Source organism: Lepisma saccharinum, chromosome 3, assembly GCF_977018435.1.
Source record: "Lepisma saccharinum chromosome 3, izLepSacc3.1, whole genome shotgun sequence".
NCBI lineage: Eukaryota > Metazoa > Arthropoda > Insecta > Zygentoma > Lepismatidae > Lepisma > Lepisma saccharinum.
In genome coordinates, this window is record NC_139231.1 from 43,859,538 (window position 1) to 43,882,769 (window position 23,232).

The 23,232-nt window shown below is 37.5% G+C and overlaps 2 protein-coding genes across 3 annotated transcripts in view; one reads left to right on the forward strand and one right to left on the reverse strand.

Moving 5' to 3' along the window:
- Sema2a (Semaphorin 2a) overlaps nucleotides 1–23,232 on the forward strand; it is a 1,542,453-nt gene that overhangs the window by 299,935 nt on the left and 1,219,286 nt on the right. The window lies entirely within an intron of this gene.
- Nucleotides 588–22,986, reverse strand: LOC145985002 (clavesin-2-like). Its single transcript, XM_083118489.1, has 8 exons — nucleotides 22,765–22,986; nucleotides 19,144–19,307; nucleotides 13,114–13,205; nucleotides 11,629–11,785; nucleotides 8,595–8,788; nucleotides 6,715–6,825; nucleotides 4,649–4,793; nucleotides 588–3,070 (listed from the first exon to the last, which is right to left on the reverse strand). The coding sequence occupies exons 2-8, from the start codon at nucleotides 19,286–19,288 to the stop codon at nucleotides 2,865–2,867; spliced, it is 1,050 nt and encodes a 349-aa protein (XP_082974615.1). The 5' UTR covers nucleotides 19,289–19,307; nucleotides 22,765–22,986; the 3' UTR covers nucleotides 588–2,864.

A 23,232-nucleotide genomic window follows, 5' to 3' on the forward strand; every position in this document is an offset into this window, starting at 1 on the left:
TAACTTGCGTTAGCAAAATTTCTTAGCTTTAACTTTCTTTGCAATGTATCTGTATAAAAATCTGCCACTGTATTTTTGGTACTGAAGGGAAAGTATGACCGATAGGCATTAATAATGAATACATAATGAATGACTAATAATACAGAAAAAGTTTGCTTTGAGCGACCAAAGCATAGCTAGAAATTCATCGATAATCATATTATTATTAACAAGATTGAGAGTTGTTCAGTAATACTAATTAGGCTTTTTAATTAAATGAATTTTAATTAATTTAATTAAAGGAGATTAATTAATTAAATTTAAAAAATAGTAATATTTGCCAATGCGATGATAATTCAATATTCAAGAAGTAGCGATTTGCTGGTTCTCATGAAAATATGCAAGTTTACTTATACTGTATATAGGTACAAGATGTTACTAATATTAGATCTACAGGACATTTTTTGTTAATAAATGATATTTTGTAACAATCACAGCGGGTTTCTAAGTTTTGGAATACATTCTTTACCTTTTTACCATAAACACAAATTTGTTACATTCCAAACAATACAATACAAAAATATTAATTAAGAGATACCATGCAGTTTTATGAACAAAACTTTATTTGTATATACATTCCGAAAATATTTTCAAGACATAATTTGTAACAAACTAAAATGAATGAAAATCTGTTAATATTTATTGTACTGTTGGTGTGTTTGCTTGTAAAATGTTTGTCTCCTTAATACGATTGTAAAGGTTACAATAAATGATAGTTATAAAATAGATATCAGAAGATACATTGTGTATCAATGACACTGCATATCACTTTTCTATTGAAAGATGTGTCCTACATATAATGTATTGCTTAGAACTAGCATGTTTCGTGCATTTTTGTCGTAAGTCACTTTGGGTCTATCAGACACAGACATCTAACAAAAGTCTAGATGTTTATAATTGCAATGATTACAGCGTTGCGGTAATTCCATTCTGAATCATTGGTGGACACTGGATAGAGATTATATGTTACCAGGGAAATTTTTCACACAAAGTTTTGCGTTTTGCGACCTCTTATTTCAGGATTTCGAATTAAACACTGGTAAACATTTCAGTTCGGTGTCATACTACATGGCTGTGACTCCTTGAGATTACAAGAATTGCGTCCTTTGGCAAAAGGTAGCGCTGAATAAAAGTGAAAACTTGAAAGGTGTGGCTATAATTATCGTGTGAGAACGGTTATCATTTTTTTCCAAGTGTAGTAAATTTAGCGCTGCATTCTTCCGGCAGTAAAGTCTACAATTCAACAACACTAATCGGTAGCGTTTATGTCTAACTTATATTTTATTGAAATTTGCTTTCATTATTTTGTCATGAGAGTGGCAAATTTGCAGAAAGTTTTTTCAAGTGTGAGGTTAAGTGACTTTATATCTTGTTCTATGCAGTGCTCGCATTGAAAGGAGTAGTTGGGGAAATGGCCTCTTTCTGAATTTTATTATTCAGACCCTACATTTATAAAGTCGTTCTTAATTGGGGCAGACGTGGCGGAATGGTTAGCACATCGCGCTACAAAGTCTGGGGTCCCGGGTTCGAATCCTGGCCTGAGCATGGATGTTTGTGTCAATTTCATCATATCATCACTCTTCGCAAATTAGCCAAAAGTGGCACAAAAAGCGAAGTAAAATAAACCAAATCAAAACAAATTAATCGGGGCATAATATATACCCCCTTTGGAAATTATTGTCATATTATTTATTATTATTTTTCAATAAGTATCAACATTAGAACTTAATTTTCAGATGAGATGATAATAATTATACGTTTGGCCTATCATGTCTTAAAGAATGAAAGAATAGAAATCCTGGAAATTTACTGTAGTTTACAGAAAATTGTTTTTTTCAATAAAAGAAAGTGTGTGCTGCATTTAATAAATGCTTATAGTATTTCTCTTTTGCTATTGTAATGACGCTATTTGAAGTAACTTCTATTAGGTATGTAGATTAAAATACTATTAAAATATATAAAAATCATCTAAAATATATCCACATTTTGTACAGTTCGAACACTGAATGTATAAATAAGATGATTACTATTAAATTATTAATCCTGTACATAGTAAACTGCTGCATTTGTGCGAATAATATCCTTTGGTAATTAAGTTTACTTTAAAAGTTTGTAACCTAGTAAAAGCAACAGTTAACTTTCTTGAGTAGCTTTAAGTCTAATTACTTTTTAAGTAACGAATTGAAGCAGTAACGTTGCAGTTTCTTTCCGTACCTTTCAACAGAATTATAGAAATAGTAATAATATTTTATGTTTACATACCAATATATTTGTTGCGAACAGATATTTTACGTCACAAAGAAAAACAGTTTACGTTTAATGTTCTTCTTTCTCCATATTCATAGTTAAACCATATTAGGTTTATGATTAAAATGTGTAGAATTTTGTGAAGAAAATATATCGTTAGCTTTGAATAGAGTAATTGTAAAAGTAACTTTGACTATGTTTTAAAGTATTTTTTATAACTGTAATGGAGTTACATCCCAAAAAGTGTAACTCTTTGTTTCTAGGAAAAGTAACTGTAATTGTAACTCAGTTACAAATAAACAGTAGTTGAGTTTGTATTCAATTTCGTGCTGAATGTGAACTGTGCACAAAATTAAGGTAATATTGATTCAATCTGAGTTGGCATTTTCAGAGTGAAAGTTGCGTGCATGGAGACTTTCCTGTCCATAAAATTGTGTTAACGAGGGGTTTTGCTGCTGGCGACCTCTTCATGCTTATGTAATTATGCAGTAGTCACAGATTGCACGTCGAATCACGTACTCGACCTCTTAGGTCGAGTACGTGATAATGGCTTAGTGCGTGACTTTGTGCCAAACTCGTTACAGAACCTCGAACTCCAGCATGGAATTTGGGCACATGTCCCTCTCCATCCCACGGTAAGCGTCCTTGTTCTTGAGGTAATCTTCTGTTTCGTCCCCAAGAAGGGCGTCCCAGCGTATTGCAAGTTCTTCTTCGCTGTTGCTTCTCTTCGGTTTCTCCTTGGTTGTAGACTTCTTCTCGCACCTGTAGCCGTAGTTGGAAAGATCTGAAACGGGAATAGTAACGTCATTAATCCCAACGCGGCTCTGAGAGCTCTCAATAGTGACAACGAAAATATGTAGAGGCCGGACTCAACATTCTTTTAAAGTCCTTCATGGCACGTTGTAATTTATAAAGGTCTTTATTTAGCAGGCGTATATCGAATCCCATGCCATTCTTGCAACAAAGCCTTCTCACAAAACTTATAAATTAGGGAGAAAACAAATAGTCATAACGATACTATTACATTTACGAATAATACAAGAAAAATAAGAGATTATGCTAAAATATATAATAAAGGAAAAATCCTTATCGCATAATAAAATTAAGAAAGGAATCTAATAATAACAATAATAATAATAATAAAAGATAGTTCTATCCCCTGTCCTGAAGGCATATATGGGAATAGCTGGTAGGGCCCACACATTCGTAAACGCGGTCATTTGTGGAGGTAATGTAATCAGCACCACCCTTCGGCCGATCTAATATCCAGGGTTACATCCCCCGCAACAGGTACCCATTTATTAGAGGCTGGATGAATTCCAGAACCGTTGCATTCAGGGTCATTCCTGGAAATATCCCCATCCGCAATCACCCACTCCGTGAAATGAACCCATGTAATAAATGTTCACTGATAGGACTTCCTTAAATTCCTTGAATTGACACCAAGAGTTTATACGTGACTTCTGTCTGGATTTTCCTCATATACGTGAAAAATTCCTACAGATTCTAACATTTTTCGTCGTTTGCCTAGGAAATGTAGGATATTGCTAAACACATCAATGAGATGTTTCTAGTAGAACAAGACAACAGAACATAAATCAATCCATAATTTGGTAAGAATTTACAGTATCTCATAGACACAGCAAGGCATATGATGGTCCCAGCTGAATTTTAATACTTTGTAATGTAAGTATAATATGGAATGCACTTGTAATAATGAAATCAATAGAAATAATGATTCCTTGAACTTCTGTGACATTAATTTGTGCGGTTTGTATAATAATTTATTTACGTACGAGAAGAAGCTTATTCATATGTATGTAGCGTGGGAGGTTGCTACTAAGTAATTTTTATTTACAAACTGGTTATTATTTTTAGCCTTAAAATTTTGGAAAATTCACCTTAAAAATCTGGGGCTTTGAATTTTTTTTTCTCGGTCTATACACACACCTACTTACCTAATATAGTGTTTGATTGATAAATTACGAAGTTTATTTAAGCATGAAACGAACATTGAGGGTGGGCAATGTGTTAAACACGTGTAACATTACTCAAGTAGATGGAAAAGTAATATTTGGAGAAATTATAAAGGAATGCGTTAAGTAGCGCCACCATCGACAAAAAGGAGAAGTAAGAACCCAAGAAACTTCCAAGGAGCACCAGGGCGATTGGTCTAACTTATAAATGTGAATGACGACATTGGTCTTAAAGAATTAATCAAACTCTACATAATTATATCGTGAACAGAAGGTCATTTCTTTAAAATTACGAAGAACTTGAAAACTTATATGAACTAATATGTACCTAGCATTGGAATATGTGTGGTTTAAAATACTCACATGTGTTACGTATATTTAAGTACCTTTTAGAGGTTCCTCAAGTTCTTCGATGTGTCTGAGAAGCCACGAATTGTCGAAGCCCTTCACTTTTCCTCCGTATATTGCGGGAAGGATTTCAAGTGGTATGTTTTCATCGAAATGGGTTGTTTTCTTCCCATGCGGATTAAGCTGTGAATAACAGAAAGCATATATTAGTAGTAGGCGTCATTTTATTGGAAGCAGTATAACGTCTGGAAGTGTCAACTCTCATTCCTATCTGGCGCTTTTCCCAAAGACAAACACGTGTAAAGTCACGGACAGCTTTGGGTTGCAATGATCACATTGGAAGTCAATGAGGTTGTTACATCCAAGAAGTGTCCATGACACTACATACACAGGACTCGTGCACTTTCGACGTATCATTTGGCCTTTGGGTCCTCAATGTTCTAAATGTATTTGAAATGTCACCATGTAGTATTGGAGGAAGGGAGAAATGTGAGTACGTTCGCTTATTTGTAAAGTTTAGAACGCAACGCTATGTGTGTACGTGCTCTATATTGCATAAATACTCAATATTTTTGTCTTATTTTGTTAATAATAAAGTGGGTAAGTACTGTCCTCTCTAAAAGTAATTACTTACCAAAGTTTTCTGGCGAAAATAACATTTCTTTAAGTTTCCTAGCAACGTTTGTTGTAGGTCCAGTCCCGATTAGCCTTCCTGTCCATACAGTGGACTTGAAACACCAACTCAATCAATCAAACCTAGCAACGTTCGTTTCCATGATCAACAACACACATTGCAAACACGAAAGTATTGTTAAATTTCTAAACAGTATATTGCAACAGTCATGATGTAGCTATTGTCGTATTTTGAGTACTAACTGTTCGTGTAATATCTCGGCTGAATCTTCATATGTGTAGGTCACACTTGTTTTATGCACTTTTTCTAACTTGGAATTGAATCATCTGCGTTGTTGTTGATCTCGAGGATAAAGTATTAGAAGAATGTCGAATTTCGTCCCTGAAAACAGACGTTGCTAGGGACGTCAAAGAAAGGGCATTTTCACCCTTAGAAAAGAGGGTAAGTGAGTGATTTTTAAATTTCTCCGTGTCTCCATGTAATTTCGTTAGGGGTCGTAATTTTTGTTTCTCTGGCTTCCTTCATGGAAAACATTTAAGTCAATGAGTGAGTGATGAGATTTGGGCTTGTAGGATGTCACGCACAACATCGACATACTTTCCAGTACTCTGAGTCCACAAAATGAACTTTTCTTAGTAACCGGTTCCGGCGATTAGAGGGCGAGATGGGCAGTTGGACCCTCACTTTTGCCCCCGCACTATGCTAAACCTTATTTACTAAGGGAAAGTAAACTGTCTTTGCCTCTACCCCGCCTCCCAGTTTTGGAACCCCATCGTCGCCACTGTTAGTAACTAATAGGGAATGGACCTTCAAAGTGAAATCATCCGAATCATGTTTACAATAATGTATCTCCACCAGTAAACGACCAAGGACCCTTTGATTATAAGGTGATAGCATTTGTAACTTTTTGTGAAATAGAAGTGATTTTACGTTATTGTATAAACAATGACTACAGAAGGGCGTAAGCTTCAGAATTAATTTTCTCAGGCGAAACTTACAAAAATGGGAACCTATAATGCTCTCGCATTGTGTTCATCAGTCAACGTCAGTGCCTTGTAACCAATAAGTCCAGGATTCGATTTTTTGGTGTTGACTTACTTAATTGTGTAGTAAATTTAGCCCCGATTAATGTATATGTGCTTAACTTTGCTTTATTCCTTCACTATCTATTGCTAGAACATTTTTGTTCATTGTAATATAATGCTATCAATACTTTTTATATGGCTTAGTCATCCCTTTTGAAATGAGAACGTGGCCCCCTCCCGCTAAAGCTGCCAATGGTTGAACAGCTGTAAGCCGATTAAAATTATATGTTATTTTTGCATTTTTCAGCAGTAACAATTTTAATATTCTGAATTTGTGAATGCCGGCTCCCCTTTCTCCCATATAATGCAAGTTGCTTAGACAGCTTCATCCATGCACCCCTCTCATTTGTATTCAGAAACAAGCAAAACAAAAAGACATTCTTACCCTCTTCTGGATCTTCTTGGAGATGAAAGGTCTAAATAATTGATACAAGGTATCAAAGTAGCTGGGCGTGTTGAGACCGTGGAACAACCTGAAGCGGATTGGGTACGTGTCCTGGCAAAGAAAAACAAAAGAATAACGAGGATGAACAAATGAATGCTGTTGCTAAATCTCTTTGTTGTAAATTCCTGTTCTTCAGCATCGAAGCTACAACGTTGCACGTCAAAACAAAGAAAAATCACTCAAGTTTCTTTCTTTGTTACTAATCTTGAAGAGAAAACTGAACAATTCTGTGAAAAAAAAATGAAGAATCAAGCGCACAAAAGCGACGGGGAAAAAGTGCAAGGGGGTAATAATACCAATTAGTCAAGCTGATCTACATCGTTATTAGTTTTTTGAACAAAATAACTTTGCGTTCTTTGAAGTTTACAGCTTTGCAGAAAGTTGTTTGACGTGAAAGAATGTGAAAGAGTCGCGTTAAGTTCGTTAAATGTACAGGATTTACCGGAAATTCAAAATCTGATTCAGTACTATATGTTCTTATTCCTTATTTTCCAATAACCTTTTTGCTCTATGACATGATAGGCATTTGAAATTCTATATTTCTTTTGTACAAATTATCATTGCAGAAACATCTTTGCTGCTCATAAAGTGCGCTTTCTGCACACTCATCTACTATATTAACAATTCAGTAGTTCGCTTCTTTATACATGTTTGCAAAAGAAGTTGAACCTATAGCCTATTTTTTTTTTAATTATGCGAGTCACTTTTATGTTTTGTTCAAGCGGTCTTTTAGTTATCTTCGTGAAGGTAAACATTTCCAAATTCAATTTAGAAATTAGTGAATCGAGATTGTACTCTACAAATTGTACCATTAGATATATTGACAATACGTTATATCACAAAAGTTAATATTCATTTTTATCGTAGTTATTACTTTACGTTTCTGTTTGTGCAGTGGTAATCAATAAAGGCCATATTATTGTATAATATATATCTTGTTCCAGCACATTTTATCGCATTAAAACTAAACTACCGAAAAATTATACTAAAAGGATTCATTTTTGGCATATTTCGATTTTACATATTTGCAGTACTACTACACGAAATAACATGTTTTAGGATTTTTCTAGTAAGATGCGTTTTTCTACTATAACTGGTCAGATATTTACTTAAGATGCATCACTCTTATGGAGTATTTGACGTAAGCACTGGTATACAGTGTCAAGGTAATATGGAATATTTAAAAAGAAAAAACTTCATACATGAGGCAGGAACGAGTTTAAAATATGCAGGTTATTTACTCTATTAGGCAACATCTTTGTTAAACAGCCTGTTTCTGGTCATAAACAGTCTCTTGATTTGCACAAAATTTATGACGAAATTTAATTTTCTTGTCGAAAGATCTGTGTTTTACTTGTAATCATGACGTGGAGTAGGTTTAAGCTAAAACTTGGAATGTGTAATGAACATTAGATTTTTTTTAAAAAAAAGTTACATATTTGCGCCTCTGTTCATATTCAACTTTATATTGTGCCATATTGTGCTACATATTTATGTAATATTTCACAAGTTAAAGGAATATATGACTTCTACCCCCCTTGTAACCTAAATTCCTTGCTATTATGAACGAGCTTTATGGCTAACGCTATTTTTGTTATATTTCTGCCATTATTTATGAAAATAATATATGACGAGAATTTAAAACAACCTATGTGACAATGAGCTCGTCTCATATATGGCCCTTTTTGAAACATTTATTCCAAATTATCTAGGCTCTGCATCAGGTTCGTTTGTAATACGAACTATGTACACATATATATTATATAGACACACACACATACATACCAGTTTGTTAGTAAAAGTTTTCTGATTTCGCTTACCATGACCACCAAGCAGAGTGACTTGATGACTTTAATTGATAGTAGCTTCAGCTGCTTCTTTCCCAAGTTGGTGAAGTCTGCTATGAGAACCAAACCTCCGATCTGTAATCTTTGGTCCATCATCATTACCTCGAGGTTGGTCGTCAGGCATCTTGCTATATCTTCTCTCGTCATTCTTAGCGGATCGATATTACCTGCGAAGAGAATTTTACATTATCCAAAATCACAAAATAAAAAAATGCACTCATGACCAAAAAAATTGTCTTAAATATGCCCTAAAACATGAATATTTATCAACAATGAAAATAATTATAAATTGTATTTTCTTCATTGAGTGATCTACGTATTTATGAAAAATTAAGTAATTGTGGACAAACGCGAAAATAGTATGAAATTTGAAAGTAGTATTTCTTGCATATTTTCACATACATCTTGTTACTTCATTTTGAGGCCCTAGTTGAAACGTACACTATAAAAAATATGCAGCTAAGTTGCCACCAAAAGTGATCGTATCGGAACACACCTTTTGGTGTTAATGAGGAATTGGCCTTTTCACTAGCACCATTTTTGGTGTCCTGTTACACCATTTACCGTCACACCACACCAAGTATGGAGACCTTTAACACTCGATTAGGTGTTGTGCTACACCGAATTATGGTGTTACACCATTTTTCGTGGCAACGCAGTTCCATATTGAAGTATAACGTTACAGTCACTTCTTTTGTACAGTCACGGACACTTCTGGGTTGTAAGGATCCTATTGAAAGTCACGATTCTATCTAATTCGATTGACACAAGAGGAGTAAATTTAATTCACTTCGGAAATACATAATTGCAAAATTAGTTCTTTATGTACTGAGAAAGGGAAAGTGTAGTGAATATGACGAAAAATTGTTACAATGTAGAAATGTGTATCAAATATACATATTCATGCCCTAACAAAGCACCTTAAATTCGTTACTTTTTCATGCCATGATTGCTGTAGCTATATTTCATAAACAAAAAAACCCTTCTCCTCCCCCCCCACCCCCACCCAAATAGCATTACTAATAACAGATTTAGATCCCGGCGTCCCAGTGGGCGATAACCTGCAGACTTCTGGCACGGAAATTCCGCGCATTTCCCTGTAGTGTGCCTTACACCATTTGATTTTGATAGAAGCAGACAATAGAAGTTCTGTTGGGATGTGTTGCCGTCTTTCTCCGCATCAGAAAGACTGCTGACATAGCGGAGGTGAGACCACATCCACAAAGCATTACCAAAAAATCCAAACAAAAAATGACAATTTTACACACTCAACTCCGGCATTCGACCATTTATTATATTCGAATTTCTAAGAGGACTGTGTTTTCTAATTCTCATGCTTCAAACGTCGGTGCTCTGTCCTTTATTGCTCTCTCTACAATGATAGAATTAAGAAACAAGATCAGAATTGCAAAAGGTATATCTTGGAATCTACATGCATTATTGAACAGAAGTATTGGAATAACATAATATTTCGTACAAAAGATTACAAAATTATAAATAAATATTTATAATATTGATATTTTAGAGCCGCGTTGGTCCAGTTGTTAGGGTGTCTGACTGCCACACTGGAGACTCGGATTCGATTTCCTGGGATCACATGGGAATTTTTGCGACAATCTCCATGCATAAATGCACTCTGTGGTTTATCCCATCTCTAAATCGACGGGCGCTTGGAGAAAACCTTTCGGGGTTAAGGCGGCTGGAGTACGGTGTTACTCACACAACCATCAAAGTTAATTAATTCATATCTTGAAAATACGGAATTTTAAGTAATATTTGTAATAATTGATTACACAATTGAATGGGTGAGAGAAAGAAGGTAATGGTTCCACATTTTGGTCATTTTGAGCTGAGATAGTAATTTTATTACTTAAGCTAAGCTGCATCACCTGACACAGAGAAATCAAACATCATCTCTCTCTGCTCTTAGTAGTAGTCAGTATGTAATGTCATTGAGAGTAAGGTGGAAAACATTCCGGGAATGTTTGCCTCTTAGCTCTCAGCACCGACAAGAAACAACCAACATATGAAGTAAAAAGTGTTGAAAATCAACAAATAATCAACTTTAAGCAATGGTGGCCTATGCTGTTTAACAAGAGCACTAAAAGTTTGCAAAGATGAGAAGTGTTTCAAATTAGCAAGTTCAGGCATCTCACATAAAGAGAAGAAGCAAAAAAGGATATGTGACAGCACACAAGTTTATAGACTGCACTAGGAGAAGTATTCCAGCTCCACAAAGACGGTGAGATTGTGCTTGCTACTACTAATGCTTATGGTGGGAAAGTTCTAATAAGCAGTAATAATTTTAAAAAAATAATAATAAAAAAATTGAGGACGTAGCTAAAATTGTGCATTAAGTACCAGACGACTGCAAAGAGTAGTGTGACATCATTTTATCACGACCTTTATCCATGCAGTCTGTATGTAATTAACATTCTGATAGTGATTAGCAGTGCTGTGCAGAGAAAACTGTTCAAAGTAATGCTCATACTGCAAGTTCATTGAAGAAAATGTGATACTTAAAATTTATTATTGCGAATTGTTTATGTAAACATTTATTTTGGTCAGAACACTTATCTTGCATTCATAGTAATGATATGTCAACTAATAACTAGGCTGTAATATTTAAAAACTGCATTTATTACTTACTACGTTCAAGTGAGAACCAAAAGAAAAATATTCCACAATGTTTTTATAACTGTGTTTATTTACGTGTGAACACTTTACAAAAGGTATTGCTTTAGAGTAAGTGTCAGGGCTTTGAATTATAATTTCACAATAAAAAGTTTTTAATTTATAAAATATTTTGGAGACCAGAACTATTCGATGATTTCCAAAAATTACACTCTGTGGAATCTTCTTCTTCTTTCTCTCACCCATTCAATTTCACTTGAAGTTTCAAGCTGTAGCTCACCTAGTCCCAGAAATAAGTTTTAGCTACATAGTGTGTTTGTAGTTAGTACTGAAAGAGAAAGCAATCCTTTCTGATCCTTGTGTTTCCACTTACCCAGCCTGACTATAGCGATTGTCCTTCCCAGATTGTCCTTCTCCTTCAGGATTGTGAATATTTCCCCCTCCTGAAAGAGCTGCATGTTTTCAGATGGCATCATGAGAGGAAAGCAATACTGTGGAATGTTCTTTTTCAAGTCATAGTACCTCTTCAGCTGAAATATATCAGTTAGGAGAGATATAAGTATAAACGCATAACACATTTACATTGTAGCCATTTAAAATATTAATTCGTATTATATTGTTATGAATTTAATTTATGCTACCGATATTCACAAAAGAACCCATGGCGCGGGAGATCATCCAACTAGTTACGGGGTGACGTGCGGTCAGCACGACGAACCCTCAGTCGTTGTTGAAGGTTTCCATGACCGGGTTACGCTACTCATTCGCAGCTCCCCAATTTCCTCACGATGGTGGGTCGCCACCGCCCTCATACACAGCCCGAAATCTCAGGAGAAAAGTTGGGCGCTTCCCGTAGTCGGAGACCAAAGCATGGCACCTTAGACCGCACGGCCACGATGCGGCACGTTATCGATATTCATATATTTTTATGAAGAAGATCACCTTCGATAGCTATTGATAAGACTGTGCTTACGCCGGCCTCCGTAACGGAGTGGTTAGTACAGTGGGCTACGACGCCAGGGGTCCCGGTTCGAATCCTGGCCTGAGCATGTGTGTTCTTTGTGAGTGTCCCTTCATCAATTTCACTTATCCTCATCTTCGCGATTAGTCAAGAAGTGCCAGAAATGCGAAATAAAAGAAACCAAATAAATCAATCAAAAACTGTGCTTATGTTGAAGTAAAATTTTTATGGAGCATGAATTTGATATGAATAAAACAAATAGATCTTGCATATACATGCATGTAGGAGAATCGTCTATTATTTTCTTTACTTCAATCATTATTGTACAGCAACTGGAGACTGCAGCAACTGCATCTAATGTTATCTCAATTTTGAACGGAGTGTGGGTTTCAAATTTTACTACCGAGCCGCTCGATTGTGATTAGCACAGACTGATATACACAGGACGGGACTCGAACTTGAAACCTTCGGTCGACCATTGAACGCGTTCGTCCACCGTGACGCTGTTAACCATATATTTGTATATTTATGTGATAAAAGAGACAAATTCTCAGTAAATGAACTAGTTGTTACTCAGATAAATGGAGCAATTGGTAGCCAGAAAAATTCAAGACAATTGCTCCAAGAAACAGTTACACTTCTGGGAATCAAGCAATTGTTAATCAGATGAAGTTTTTTTTTTCTAAGAAACGAAACAACTACGTAGGTAAAACATGGGAATCTACCAACTGAAAGTCCGTTAAGTGCTACAGTAATTGTAAGTTTAGAACGTTTCTGTACGAAAGAGATAGTATGTCTATTAAGTTAACGTGGATTGTTTTGCCTCCTTTAAGTTATATAAACCCATATAAACCTACACCTAAAGAATTGTTTATAGTAAGACTGTCGTTTACTCACTGCTCGCAAGGCTTTATCCTGATTGAATTTTTTCGCTCTCAGGAAGGAGACCAGAAAGCAGTCATCCAGTCTAGGATTCAGATTCTTGATTCCTGCGAAAACAGATTTAAATACATTACATTAAAAAAATTAAAATGTAGCAAATAATGGTTTAGATGTAAAAACACCAGGGAGCTTCATTCAGGAATTGTTCATTATCATTATTGTTATTATTACCTCTGCTACCTCTAGCACAACTAGTGTTTTTCACTCGTTACGTTGATCTAAGGTAAAATTTATAGAAGTGGATCAATCCGGGACATTCAATGAAACAGTTATATGACGTCATCACGTGACTTTGTGAACAATAATAGGATTGTATTTTAACAGTTTGCTGCGAATACTTTCTCATATGTACGTTAACTTGTACTAAAAAGGTATTTGTATATTTATTTGTACTTTTTAGGGGGCGAGCTGTTAACTTTAGTCACTACATAATTTTACTTAGCATAATTGTTAAATAATTGAATTGATGTTTAAAGTCTACTTTATGCTCAGATAGGCTAATCGGGACTGGACCTACAGTCTAAAGTGGGATCCTAACTACTGTGCACGTTGCTTTCACCAGGTATCGACCCAGGGACACCTTCATTACGAGGCGACCACGTTACCGCTACGCCATAGGGGAGACCAATTATTAAATGAATTTTACAATATTATCATTTTTATTATATTAATCCTTCTATACATGTTTACCTACACACACACACACACACACACACACACACACACACACACACACACACTTCACTAATACAGAGCTACAAAAATCTACACCTGATATTTCTTACAATACAATTATTACAAACTGTCTCCTTTAAAGCACATAATTTTCAATATTTCGTATTTATCCTATTATTATGTTGCTATATCGTCACACGCATAACTGTAAAGTAGTACCTCCGTAATTGAAAATGATCTCAAATTTTCATTTCAATTGTTATAGCTCCTGTTATATATTTTGTTGACAGAAGAAAAAAAACAAAAAAACAAAAATATTGCGCACTCGTCATATTATAGGCCTATATCACTTGACACAGATTCTTTCTTTATAGCGGTCTGCTATCACTACACTACACAGTAGAGTCCAGCGCAGATAATTCTGCCGTGCAATGCGCGACAGAACTAAAGAAGCAGTGTTGCTAATGGACCAGATAGAAAAATCGCTGCGGTGCGCCGATGCACAGCTGTTACGTACAACAATGAAATTAGAGAATTCAGGTCTATCTAACGTTGAGTTTTAAACGTCATGCATTATACCAGGACTAGGATTAATATGTACTAACAAGTGGCTTTGTATGTAGCTACTAAAAATTCGCAAAATATGAACTAACACATAAGTAAAATTACCAAAAATGCTGCAAAGAAGACTTCTTCATACGATTCCTTATTTGAGTGATTTCAAACAAAATAAAAAATATATATATATTATTTTTCATTGCATTAATGCACTGGTGGCGTTCTAACTTTTCACTCCCAAAACCCGTATACACTGGTATGGAACTGCAACGGCAGATAATAACATGCCAACGTGTTAAACCGCTACAATTGCACCATAACACTCCTCCTGAAGCAGTATTATTATTTCCTCTCTGAGATCGGCGACAGTCGGTTGCCTTTGTTGTACATTTACAAAGGATGCCGCTTCCACAACAATAACAAGTACATATACTGCCACTAGACGATAAGCTGCGCGGCTTTTTCTTTTGTTATGAACCAGGGCCGGCGCTAGTCATTTTGCCTCCCTGGGAGGTGGCGGCAGATGCCGCTCTATTTCGACCCCCCCCCCCCCCGGTCATTACGCAGCAACGGAAAATTGAAAATCAATATATTCCTAACTAAAACATCAAAATATAAAATAAATAATGAGACTTCTTATGCTATTTCAATACTATTCAGCGCAAAAGAATATCTCGCTCGATCACAGTTTTCAATAGGCTTATTTTTTTCTTCTCTTCAAATTTTGCCGCTCTGGGCGATGGGACGGTTCGCCCTCCCCTTCCGCCGGCCCTGCTATGAACTTGGTCACCCATCAAAGCATGGCAATTTTAACACAGAAAACAATATGCATCGCAAAAATGCAGCAAAAATGACAGCCTCCTCTATGCAATTTCTACAAGAACACTTGCCGGAGCCAGAGTTGAAATGATGTTGGAGCCACATAATTTATTTATTTTGAATAATTCCAAAATTATGAAATATGAACAATTTGTTGCTGCTGTTCGCTGCTCTCTTGCCAAAATGCTTTATTGGGATGCTAACACCATGACTGGCTTCCTCCTTCACGAACTCGTGCACGTTGCTTAGAATTTCCCGAGCTTGGCTATGCAAGGTTTTTGATTTCAACTTCGACAGAACTGGAGGCATTATGGAATTTAACGTTCATTAGCAAACACACACTTTTACATACACACACGCAATACACGCACACAACGTCAAACCGGTCAAATACTTAGTATAAAATAAAAATATGGTGCTTCCAATCCAACGAAACTCACCGTCACTTTACCTGCCTTTTCCCCTTCCGTGACAGAAATAGTGCTTCATTATTACAGTTGGCAACACTAGTTACTAGCTAGCCAATGAACATGCACTGCATAAAAGAAGCAACCACTACGCCGTGCTATATTGCCACATCAGCGTCCCTACCGAACGGTGGGAACCGCGAGCTGGAGCGCTAGTCAATTGTTTTCAATGATGTTTGCGCGAGTGTGTCCAGGAATGGAATGACAATGTGGCAACAATAGCGAAGGTTTTCGAGCAGGGTAGAACACATGATGCTAAGGGAGAGGGAGACGAAACGAAAATTCGTTTCTACGCAACGGCAAATTTACGTGTGTGGCACTCTACACATATTATTTGCCCTTGTATCAGTTCAGCCTTCATGCTATGCGGCGTTAACAGACAGCCGAAGAACGACAACACTCGTTGTTTTTTTCTGTTTTAAGGTGCAAGAGAATTCTGTAAATACGATAGAGTTTTATGTGGATGGGAATATTTTTGCTTTTTCTTTGCGTCTAACAAATTGTACGAAAATACGAGTAATTGTGATACTCTCACGTTTATCAAGAACCTACATAGACGGCAAAGAAGCAAAATATATATGTATCGCCTCGCAACAACCACTGTGATTGGCCCCAACTGACAACTGTATGTACTCCCCTCGTTCCATGACAGGCTAGAACTTGTTCTGCCCGCGAGAGGGACGGAAGTAGGTCATTAGGACTGAAATGGGTTGTGATGCATGTTCGTTGGAGCGTTTCGCCAGGAAGTGGTTTCAATTACAGAACTTCTTAACAGTGTTTTTGTATAGCCTTAGGTATTAGCGAAATTACGAAAAATACTGTGAATAAATAAATATTCGTCGAAATCTAAAGAAACTACCAACTGCCCTTGAAGTTCAAACTGACAGGTAAGCAAGCTAATAAAAAGCATTCGAGATAAGAAAACGTACACAGTCTTGCTACTTAGCAATTATTGTGCTTTACCAGTTAAACTATGTATGTAGCTATTCGTAAAGATTAGGAAACTTTAGAGTTGTAAATATTTCGTTGGAGGTTGTGTTACATAAACTAAATGCATTGAAAAGTTTAGTCCGAAATTAGGAGCGGGGATAACTTGACAACAGTGGCGGCGATTATGGGGGCTAGGGGGTGGGCAGTTGCCCCCCACACTTTTCGCCACTTTAGCCCCCGCACTATGCTAAACCTTATCTACAAAGGTAAATATACTGTCTTTGCCCCCCAGTCTTGGCACTTTGCCCTCCAAGTTTTGCAACCCAATCGCCGCCACTGGTTGACAATGTTTACGGAAACGAATCATTTGGGTCACATTTTCACAACAGTGATGCAATTTGTTGTGTAGGACACCATATATATCACAAAAGAAAACTCTAAATTCATTCGAAGTAAAATTGCACACACAACAAATGCGTTAGTTCGTTTATTTATAGTTGTGCATAGTAGTATCTCTTTCTCTCGTACGAATGGGCTACTTTGTTGATCTTAATTATGAATCAGTGCTTGTAAAGTTCGAAAATAAGTGAACTAACTTTACACTGCACAAATCACGTAGCATTACGTAATTTTTACAACATACAATATAGATTTCAATGTAACCTGTTCTCGTGTTTCTCGTTCTTGATTCGCTTATCGTAACATTTACTTACTGTAGCTATTGGTAGTTTGGTGTGGCATGAGTATAATTTGCGGACAGGCCATAGACACGATAAGGCGATATATCCTTCCTTTTATATAGTCTAGTAAGTGATATTTTACTCTGGACTCGTGAGCAACTTTTGTAAGGAAAGTTAGGACCATTTCGCTTCGGTCCAAAATGTTTTAAGAAATAAGAAGAAATACAGTAATTGTTTACAACATGAAATGTAGGTCATTTATCCCGGAAAACCCAATTATACTTGAATGTTATCCTGTCGATAAAGTAATTACTGGCCACATTTAGAGACGAGGCAAATTAACACTTCTCACAGCCTCGTCTTGACTCGTTCTCGAGTTGAAAATATTTGTCTCGTTCTTGGGCTTACTTCTATTTTATTGATATCGCTCTCGTCTCCAGTCACTGGTGTAAGCAGGATTTTTTTTTCGGCGAGGGAGGCTTAGAATTGTACATAGCAATGTTGTAAGGGGGGCCGAGATACACAAGATATTTCGTATATTTTGAACTTACCACTCTCAAACATGATAATCGGGGATCATTTGAAAGAGGGATTTGCATTTACCGCTGTGTTTTCCCAGAGCTCTTTACTGTTTCCATCGATTTTCTAAGGATGGGGGTGTACCCCATCAGCCCCTTCTGTGTACTCTAGTGTCTCCAGTTTAAAACAGTTGTCAGTAGCATCACTAATAAGTTAGTCTGAATTAAAATATGCCCAAAAGTAGGAATCAAACCCGGTAGCTTCATATAACAGGGTGAGAAGGGTATGCAACACGTGCTCATTAACGCTGTTGACTTGAAATCAATACCCAGTGGAGAAACATTGCTACTTTAAACTGTAGGTCAAGTCTCGAATAAATGGAGTTAAAACAAATTTATCGGAAGTTTTAATACAATATTACGAGGTACCCAACATATGTATGAAGCTGAAATCAATTATATTTTGCATTATCTTTGCGCATCATGGCATGTAGACTCGAAAAATGTCAGTTTTTGTTTTTCATATTTGTCACGTTTTCGCTCATATTTTAGTTATTTTTACATATTATTTCCATATTTCAGAACATTTCTCAACATATACCCCATATTCACACAATAACTACTTGTCCCCGTGTGACCGATAGAGTTGGGTGACGTTAAACAAACGAATGTTTACTGTCTTTTTTATACCATCCAATTGCGTTAATTACAAGTTTCTGTAAATCGTACAATATTGTTTTTTTCTTCATTCAATTTTACACCTCCTGTCTGTTTGCTTTTGCTATTGTAAAACATTTGAAATTTCTGTTTATTTATAATTGTTGTCAACAATCGGCACCTGCTTGTTTCAAACGTTATTTTGGCAACGTTCGAAGAGAGTCCCTTGTAGAGCAGCCCATTGCTATAGATCCACCAACCCATATGAAACCCTGGCGCAGGAGCAGTGGCGCTAGTGTCGCTAGTTAAAGTTGCAGTGAAGCCTGTAATTCACATATTTTCCGAGGTCTGAGAAAGCTTGGTGGATCTATAACCCCGCCCTCGCTGCGCCCGATAGCAGCGCCAGAAGCAACGATTTTGTGGCACACGTACGGGATTCGCTTCTGGTTTCTCTTCAAAACTGTCGTGGTAATATTACAATGCCAAGACTGTATTTTATGTAGCTCGTGTAGTGTCATATTATTAAAAAGGTAATTTTTTACAATTTTAAGTCCATATTTAACTCTATATTTTTACTACATATAAATCCGTTCCCTGCATACGAGTAATTGTAAGCATGAGTACTGTGTTGGTCATGGTTATAGCGTGGGGAGATTTAAGGCCCCCCAAATCAAAGCCTACCTTTCACCTTCTGCCTGAACTTCTCAATCTGGATTGCCACGGTGTCTGGGTCCTCACCAAGCTCCACCCGGGCCTTCTCCACCAAGTCCTCCGGGAGGCAGTACTCGAATCTCGTCTCCTCGAAAGGACTCCTCTTCTCGGCCATCTCGAGCTCCCGGGGAGATCTGCAAAACAGTGGAAGCTTATCAACTGGCAACTGCGAGTTGGGAACGCGCCGGAAGTGGCTTTCCGTTACATAAAACCACGCAACGTCTGCGTCGAATGTGAAAGCTGGAAGGAAAAGTGGTCCCCTCGTGATCGAGCCGCCCCAGGGCAGAGTCGGGTTGGTCAGTTTCCTGCTGCAAGAAAGCTTTTTCCTCTTTTTCTCCTTCCTCGATTATCCGGAACTAAAGAAACTGGTCTTATAGTTGGGTACACCTTGCAGGGTGACTCATAGGTCACCCGCTTTCATTGTTCGTACGCTTGATATGGTTGAAAGGAAATGAAAGTGCTTTCTCTAGGTGGCCTCTGTGACATAGAAGTTGGGTACACGCGAAGACGAGATCCAATCTTCGTAGGCATGTTTCCGATGGCGTAGTGGTAACGTCGCCTTGTAATCAAGGGTTCGCTACCCGGTGGAGGCACATTGCACAGTGGTTCGGATCTCACTTTAAACTGCAGGTTCAGTTCCTATTAGCCTATCTGTGCATTAAGTGGACTTATTCATTCGTTTGTAGGCATGTTGTTCCGAGTAGACACTCGAATTGGAGTCTTGGCTTGCTCCGCTAATTAGTTTCTCCCTTAATCAAATTCATTTATTCATCCTCATGATTGGCCAAAAAGTGTCCGAAAACGCGCCGTAAAGTAAGAATAGTGAAGTACAAATTATCAATTTTTTGCTGTGTTTATCTAGCACCTACTTGCGATAACTGAATTATTTTCAAATTTCACTTGCCTTCACACTACACAGTATTTAATACAGATATGTCATAGGTAGGATCTTTCTTTGCCTTTCCATTCTATCTTTATGTCACTCTCGTTACATTTTAACATTGCCGAAAATTTTAATAATAATAAAAATTATTATTATTTTTGGTAAAGTGTCCTAAAACATCCCGGAGGGTGTTGTATCTTGCTACACACATATACTTTCTACACTCCCCACGCAAAGGGTGCCGCAGAACACACAAAGGACATTTTAAACAACCGGCAAAAAATATTACACGAAAATGCAACTTGGTATTGAAAATATATTTGGTTTTTAGTCAACAAAAAGCGTTACTTGTGCTTCAAAATTATCTTTTATCTTTGCAAATTCAACAGAAAAAAAAAACGAGACATACCCGGGTTCGATACGTGTCTTCGGGAGGGAATATTTCCGGCAGTGTCTCTGCATAAAACTGACATTGATTTTGGGGCTTCTGGGGGTTGGGTTAGGTTAGGTTAGGTTCTGTTCACATGAGTATCATATAAAGCGTAGTCAACTGTTGAATTTCCGACCTTTTCACCGGAGTGGTTATGGCAGAGCACTACGATGCCAGTGATCCTGGGTTCATATCATCACTCATCCTCATCATCGCGATTGCCTAAAAGTGGCAGAAAAGCGACGCTAAATAACAAAAAAGACATTCAAATCAACCAAACTTGAAATATCATAGCACACTTTACAGATAAAAATAAGGAGAAATCACTTTGTATCTTTTAAGAGAACCAAACGAATAGCCGCGGTGGCCTAGTTAGTCGGTAGTGCGTCTGACTACTACGCGAGAGACCCGAGTTCGATTCCCGGTGTGGGTGATCTGAGGTTGGAAATTTTTGCATAAAGTGGCTCTGGGGCTCTCCCAGCCTCAAATCAATGGGTACCTAGGGACAAACCTTAGGGGTAAAGGCGGCCCGAGCGTAGTGCTGATTGCAGCACCTTCAACATGGCCGAGATCGAGAATATTTCCGCCCCCTAAATGTGCCTTCATGGTGCTATATGTACGGGAACTTTACCTAAGAGAACGAAACGAGAAAGAGTAAAGTGGGTTGCTGCATCCTGACGGCGACAGTGTTCGGTCTAATTTTTGTTCACTACACTTACTGCATCACTAACAAGCGTAATGGAGCCGGTACCTTACTTTGCCGCTGTGTCCCATCCTTTGTCATCTTCGTTTCCTGTGGAATCCTCGTATGCAAGTCGTGCACCAGCACCCGTAGCCATCTACAGTATGGCCGAGGTCGAGAATGTATCAGACCTTACCTCCACATCTCTTAAGTGACTTCGTGGTACGCTGCAGTGGGCAAGGGTCGCCTTATAAATGTCCTACTTGGCAAATTTATAGGGAAATCGGTGTCAATCTTCCAACTTGTGCGGTTAGCCAATTTAACTCCATCTCGAGTAGCTGGGAGGCGACGTGTACAGTATACAAATTTAAATGTGATCGTTGCATCAGAAGACAATCTCAGTTTTAGTTCGTTCCTCATGAAAACCAGTGTTGATTGGTTGGAACTTCGAGATTTCTACACGAATAACGCCATTGTGATTCCCAAGATATGCATATGAGAAAAAATATATTTTTTCGGATATAAGCATTTTTACAGCCCCTAAAAATTCGGAAAAAATGTATTTTTGTTGAAAACTCTTGTCTCAACGCTCACCAAAGAGGTGTAATTCCAGAGGTCAAGGTTCAACATTTGACGTGATATCACTCATTAACATTGCAAAATCAAGAACCTTTCAAGTATACAAAAGAAGAAGCATTCATCACCAACACTATAATAAGAGGTAGAAAGAGAATCGAGAGGAAAAAGAGGATACAAGATAGGGGGCGGGATACAGGAAGAAACTGAATAAATGAATGGGTAAAGGCTAAAAAGAGACTAAAATAATGAGAAAGATAGATGCAGGAGGGGGGAGAGGGAGAGAGTGAATACAGAATGATCAAAAGTAAATGTAGAGAGATGGAAGAAAATTCTAATACTGAGGATAGTGCCATTTTTCTTACCCTGTTGATATCCACGTATCTTTGAACGTGATTGTTCATGATTCGAACAAATGTTGACTGAAAAGCTAAATCATGATGTTCTAGCGGCTAACGCATTGGAGTATGCAGGATTTTTTTTCGGGACGGGGCTGGGATTTTAAGGATGGATAGTATATAGCTGCTTTAAAGGGGACGGTATAAGCAAAAATATATTTCTAATATTTAGAACTTTCTCCTCTCAAAAATGGCAATGGGGGGGTCATTTTAAGGGGTTTTTGCACTTACCACTATGTTTCTCCGAGTTCTTCACTGATTTTAATTGAAAACGCTGATTTTCTCAAAATTTCGTGAGGGGGGAGGCTGTAGCCCCATCAGTAACCCCTCTGCGTACGCCAGTGTTCTAGCCCAGCTATAATACACAGTAAAGCATTAATCATTAACTAACTAACATACTCTCTAGCCTTCTTAAACCCAAAGGTTCATGGCTGCATCAACACAGGCCTTCCATCTGTCCCTATCCTGAGCAAGATCTATATTTTCCATCCCTCCCAATCTCCTTTAGGTCCATCTCAACATTATCCCTCCATCTTCGTCTTGGTCTACCTATTGGTCCCTTACCATCAGGTTTAATCATTAATCAGTATTAATCATTGTTCCAAATAATAAACTAACTTACCTCCAGTTATTGGGCGTTCCTGTACAGCCTATGGCAACTTTAACAATCTTCTTTCCACCTCTTTCAATAGTCAGAAATTCCACCACCGGTCAAAGCAAGACGAACAGTGAACTCTTTTTCGTTGCGGTACTGGGCACTTATCTTTTTCGCTCTTGTGAACGTGAGTTTGCAGCGTGTTCGTACGTGCACAAAACACACACACACTGTGATTAAAGTATTCGTCACCACAGACTCTTGACCACCGCGTAGCCGCTGTTCTTATCGTGTGACGGGTCAGATATATATGGGCGTCAGGGGTCACTTCACAAACCTAGATCTGTAATCGTTTGAGACTTTGCAGAGATACACGAATCGCTGTTGGCGAAGCTCGTTGTCGCTCTGGTGATCCAGTGGCGGAGATTCAGTGTGTGGGTCCCTGCAGCCAGCTTCGTACTTTCAGCGGCCATCAACATGTTTTGTTAGCAGTCT